The sequence below is a fragment of the Capsicum annuum genome, chromosome 3 (genome assembly GCF_002878395.1).
Source record: "Capsicum annuum cultivar UCD-10X-F1 chromosome 3, UCD10Xv1.1, whole genome shotgun sequence".
NCBI classification, from domain to species: Eukaryota; Viridiplantae; Streptophyta; class Magnoliopsida; order Solanales; family Solanaceae; genus Capsicum; species Capsicum annuum.
This window is the reverse complement of record NC_061113.1, coordinates 186,573,810-186,579,908: the sequence shown is the minus strand read 5'-3', so window position 1 is coordinate 186,579,908 and position 6,099 is coordinate 186,573,810. Positions and strand designations below refer to the sequence as shown.

At 35.2% G+C, this 6,099-nt stretch overlaps 1 protein-coding gene across 1 annotated transcript; it reads right to left on the bottom strand.

Annotated features, from left to right (window-relative positions):
- Positions 1-1,594: 1,594 nt before the first annotated feature.
- On the bottom strand, positions 1,595-3,603 carry LOC107863383 (protein PSK SIMULATOR 1). Its single transcript, XM_016709277.2, has one exon. It carries the CDS (start codon positions 3,192-3,194, stop codon positions 1,767-1,769), a length of 1,428 nt encoding a protein of 475 aa, XP_016564763.1. The 5' UTR covers positions 3,195-3,603; the 3' UTR covers positions 1,595-1,766.
- Positions 3,604-6,099: the final 2,496 nt, after the last annotated feature.

Sequence of the window (6,099 nt, the reverse complement as noted above, 5' to 3'; positions counted from 1 at the left end):
ATATAGTGATCACTTTAACGTAGTTTTCTTACTATTTCGTGGTCAAAATGATGCATATGTCATAAAATTTTATCCTTAAATTTAAATTGCACAGTTTATACTTTTTTAGAAGTGTTGAATAAATTTGCAATACATATAATATGCAAACCCTGGTTAAAGTTTAAATAGAAGCAACTAAAATGGCAACCCATGCACCTCGATCACCCGAATAGAATGTAGTTCTAGATCAAAGAGTCAAATTTTCTCTATAAAATGTTATTCTTAGGGGGAGGATCAGGGGTATCGAATGGGGTTCCTTCGAACCCAATAATTAAGATATGAAATAGCTCACGAGTTTTTAACCTATTCAACGAGAAATCATATGATTAGAAATTTTCTAACTCCTTAACACAAGTGTGGAGATACTTTACCAGTAAATCATATCACACCAGTTTATCTTGTGTCAACAGCTAAAGATTGTGAAAGCGCAACAAAAAAGAAATCAATGGGGAAAATTTTGGGGTGGAGAGGAAATTTAGAAAAGAAAAAAATTAATGGAGAGATGAGAGGGTGGATGTCACAATATCAAAATTCAATCCCAACTATGTGATCTTGAATATTCTGATCCACCAACTCATAAGTTGATGCATTAAAACCTAAATAAAAATATTAGGCAATTCAAGAAGTGGGGTCACCCCACAATAAACAAGGCAATGGCTTTAATAAGTTTATGATCAGTCTCCCCAGCAATGTATGCATATCACAAGTTGCTTGTTTCCATGTTTTCCAGGTAATAAATTTTCCAAGGTCCCATTTCAACTCTTTTTTGTGCATATCCATTTGGACAGAGTGAAATACAACAATGGCCTACCCCATTCACAGGATATGGCAAACTCTTGTCCCTGTTTTCGTGCATGTTCACTTTGTTGCTGCCCGTCTCATTGAACTCTATTAGAGTTATGTTACTTGGACTTTTCAAAAATCTCAACAGTTGCATGTTGGATTCTCCAAAAATAATGCAACATTGAAAATGAAGAGTCCGCACAACTTAGCATTAGAGCACTCATTACTCCCTTTGAATTTTATGCATATGCACCGGTAGTGTAAAGATTTTTTCGCCAACAGCTTGCCTAATCTAACTTGTTATAGCAGGTTGTTTATCTGATTTTTCAGATAATTAGTTTCATAAAACTAGTTCTACTTATTATGAGTAAAAAAGAATTTACATACTTGTTAGAAGTTAAACTCACTTTTTTTGGAAGGTGCGTGGGGTTAGAAGAGAATTTTATGTAATCACAGTTTGAAGCCAAAAAAAGATCAGATCCTACATGAGTATCCAAAGTAGGAATTTGTTTGTTTAATCTTCCTACTCAACATAAATGAGGGACCACTAGTCTATTACCAATCATATCAGCAACCAACTTCTTTAATTTGTAAGTATCATCTACTAGTATTCTTTAATTCTAATGTAAGTAAACAATATTTTCTCAGATTTGTAAGCTAGGACCTAATCAAACTGGATTCCATGTGTTACCACAATTATAGCATCTAAAGAATATGTTCACATGCCTGCAAAATGCAAAATTATTCATACAACATTTCTCGGATCTCGATGGGCTTGAAAATCTTGACTCAATCTTATAGTAGTCTACAACTGATATACAGATTTGGGTTAAAACAAAACATACCCCTCACAGATTTTTTAAAGGAGTTTCCATCTAACAATCCTTCAAATTATATATCTATTAATGAAATCAAAGAAAATTACTTAGAAGAAATTGGAAGGCTTAATTACTTGAACGCTTCAAATTCAAGAAGTTGTTGAAGTTGGTACACTCAAACAACGCCTTAGCATTCATTTCTCTTTCAAACCTCCAAATATAATTTAACCCCACTAACAGCTCTGTTATGGCAGCTTCAGTCTTTTCTTGATTTGCAAAATACAAAGTCTGCAGCAAGAGGACATTAGTTTTTGGAATTAAATTTTGTTGTTCAAAGCTCCTTTCACTTTGCCATTTGATCATATTATGTGCCAAAGGTGACAACCATCCTAATATCTTCTGCAGGGCATCTTTCCATTCACTAGCAAGAACTGGATCACTAGCCGAAAATCCAACGCCTTTTAGTCTTGATCTTAGCGATGATCGTATACTATTTGGCAACATGGAGTATAAATCATCTCTAGCATCAACACCAACTAGTTGTGGTGATCGTATCATTTTTTCCATAACAATGATCAAATTAGCATAATGTAGAGCAAGTGCAGCCGCACCCAAAGTACTCGAAGGTGGTTTAAGTACCTTAGTATTAGACTCGAAAAAATCATGATCTGAAACATTCTTGTCATGAAGTATTGGTGGATTCACCAATGGCCCAGACACGAAATTGCACGTGTTATGGTTTTCTGAAGGATAAACAGTTGCTGAAGCAGAGAGACTACGTGGGAGAGAATTTGGATATCCATTGCTCATACCAAAAACAAATTTGATCCTTGCTTGAGAAGTGAAAATGGATCGAGCAAGCAGAGACGTTACTGTATCGAAACTACGACACCATAAAGATCTTTCTTTCAGGTACTTAACTTCTTGTTTCTGCCACAGAAACTTCTGTCGCAGTTCAAGAATCTTCTGTTCTTTAACTGAAATATCAGAATCTTTGAACTGGGAATTCGAAGCTTTCCTTAAACTATTCTCAAGAACTGAAATCTCATCCATTTGTCGATGTAGCAAGGCGGTAGTAGTAACATACTGATCCATTCTCTTGATTTTTGACTCCATGTCCTTCAAGCTAAGAACCCAGTTGTAAGGATCACGGCCCGTGTTTGAGAATTCATTGAAGTAACGATCAAAGTTCCTGAGATGTGAATCTTGACATCTTTTACTGATTCTTGAAACAGACTTGGCAACCAGCCTTAAATTCTCGACAATTTCTGCACAGACAAGGCCAATAAGGAAGGCGTCATCGTTTGATACAATCTTGCGTACGCCTTCCAGGGAGATTGACTCATTGCGGATACGGATCATGTTCTTGTCTGACAGAAATTGCCATAAATGTAGAAGCTTTGACATAAGACCAGAGATCTCAAATGCTAAAACTCCAACACTGGATTTCTTGATCGCCGCGAGCTTTGGGCGCGGCGCACTGGTTGATCGCACTGTATCCAAACTGTGTGCTATAGTTTTTTTCACCTTAATTAACCATGTTTCAAGTGCCATGACTAATATTTAGAATAATGTAAATTGGGTTTTTGAGTAAGGAGTACTAAGAAGGAGAAATGGAATGGGTTAAATGAGAGAGAGTCGAGAGGAAAACAAAGAGAAAGGGACGACTAGAAGGGGAAATAATTGGAGAATGGAGGGTGTGGAGAAGAAGATGATAAATGCAAAGTGCTTTGAAGGCTCGTGGGATGTTGAGAGCATTAGAGATACGTCTATTAAGAAAAAATCAGAGACATTACTGTGAATATAGAGATTTGTATTTGTGGGAGGGGCGGGATATAGGATATCATGTTGATGGAATAAAAATATTAGTGGGAAAGTCCCAGATTCAATGACAGAGCGTGGTTTAAATTACTAAGCAAAAGGGTAATTTGTCTCTTTCAACTTGATGTCCACTTGCTATCAAATGGAAGTGGTATTCATTACTCTTTTGTTTTCCAACTATAAACCATATATTAATCTACTTTCGTCTTTCGGTATAAATTCAGAGTCTCGGTGTAAATGCTCTATCGCTCACTTTCACCTATCATATTTCACCTTAGGAAAATCAATTCGATCATTTTCAAAAACTAAATTGAATTAAACTAATTTAATACTTTAGAGTGAAAAATTTGGGAGATAAAACTCAAGAAATAGTCTACTTCAAAATTGTAAGAAAACTACACTTTGCAGGCGGGCCTCACTATTTATCATATCAAGATAAAATTCTGGTTATTTTTTAAGATGATCAAAGAGATTTGACGAAAATCAAGCATACATTCAAAAATACTATAGTTGCATTTGGTTCATATTAACCTGATGAAATAATACATTGTACAATACTGTTCAAAATTCACATAATTTAACTCTAAAGGAAAAAAATAAACGTGACAAGTAAAAAGAAATATGAGGGAATATGTTGTAATGGTGCGGGATAGCCATTTTTCCGTCTTGTAATTGTTAAATTGCTTTTAAAACTTCATGACAATATATTGAAAAACTTGTAGAATTTCAAACTCCATCACATTGTCTATTTTTCAATTAGGTGGGCTAAGACCTCATTTGTTTGCACTTAATGGAGGTCTAAATCTGAATGGTTCAGACTTCAGACCATAAAATATATTTGTTTTTTATTAAGGTTTTAACTCTTAAGAGGTCTGAATAGGTCTTAATCATTCAGATCTACATCCAAGTCTTAATAGGTCTGAAGGGATATTCTGGTGTTGGATAATATTCACCACTCTATTCATAATCAGCAGTCACCATCACTAACCACCTCTGCCACCGTTACCATTGTCAACCACCACCACCATCTACCACCACCAACCACCTCCACCATCACAACCACCATCGATAAAAAATACTGTTATCATACCTACTACTTCTTTTATTCTAATTATATTCACCGTCACCACTGCCGTCAACAACACCACAATCAGCAACTACTATCGGTCAATCCCTACTACCAACCAACTCATCTATTACAACTAGCACCACCACTAACTACCACTAATACATCACAACCTTTATACATTCTTTGGTCGTCACCACCATTGTCACTAGTAACGCCACCTCTACCACTACTTCAACCAGTACCATCGCTACAATTTATCTCTACTAACAATCATCTCCACCATCACAGTAAATAACATCTCTAACTAGCACCAACACATCGTCAATCATCATGCATTCATGTTTCAGCTAACACAATCAACACCTTAAACTACTAACATCAAGCAACGTCACATCACAACAACAACCACCACCATTAATCGCCACCGCCATAACAGTCATTAGAATACCAACCATCACAATTATCACCACCAACATTATTAATCACTAACATCAATCATTGTCTCCACAACTATCATTATAAGCCATCTCTACTATCACTAACAAACATAAATGTTTTTTCTCAATCAAATACTAATAATTTAGTTGTATTAAATTACATATTTTTTAATATATAATTAAATTTTTATTTGAATTGTATTTTTTATTTTAATATGTATACAAATAATTTTTTTTACACATTCAGAAGGGGAGCCTTGGAGTAACTGGTAAAGTTGTTGTCATGTGACCAGGAGGTCACGGGTTCAAGCCTTGGAAATAGCCTCTGGCAGAAATACAAGGTAAGGCTGCGTACGATACACCCTTGTGGTGGAGCCTTTTTCCGGATACCGCGCATAGCGGTAGCTTTAATGCCTTTTTCCGGATACCGCGCATAGCGGTAGCTTTAATGCATCGGGCTGCCCTTTTTGATTCAGATGTTGAAAAACAAACAGTCTTAATCATTCAGTTTTCAGATCTAGAGACAACATCTTAATCATTCGGATGTGCATTCAGATTCAGACGTCTAAATCTTAAAAAAAAAAATGGAGCCTAAATGTTCATATTTTACACTCGATGGGTTAACAAAGCCGGAGCCAGGATTTTTGTTTAAGAGTTCAAAATCTGAAGAAAAACTCATCGAAAGGGGTCAACATCTAAAATATAGAAATAAAAATCATTTTAGCCATGTGTTAATAATATAATTTTTTGTCGAAAGGAGTTCATTTGAACCCCTTTAATAGGCTAGCTCCGCCTCATAGGTATGTTTCATATGGAGGAAAATATTTATCAGAAATGTGTTTCCTAGTTTCTCGTGTTCAATAGGTTAAACATTTTTTTTTAAAAAAAGAACTTCTTTAAGAAAATAAACTTCTTTAGCTGCGTGGCTGAGTGACTTATGTTTTCTAGTTAGTTTATACAATTCATTCTCTTGCGTGCGACTAGTGTTATTCCTAGTTATTTCCTTGAGAGAACAGTGTCAGCCTGTTCTAGCTTTGTAACGTGCACTTCTGGTTGAAATAAAATCATTTATTTATCAAAAAGATATAAAAAAAAAAAAATTTAAAATAAGAAAAATGACTTTCTTAATGAA

Excerpts from the sequence above, each read along its gene's own strand:
- LOC107863383 (XM_016709277.2), bottom strand. The coding sequence starts at position 3,194 with ATGGCACTTGAAACATGGTTAATTAAGGTGAAAAAAACTATAGCACAC.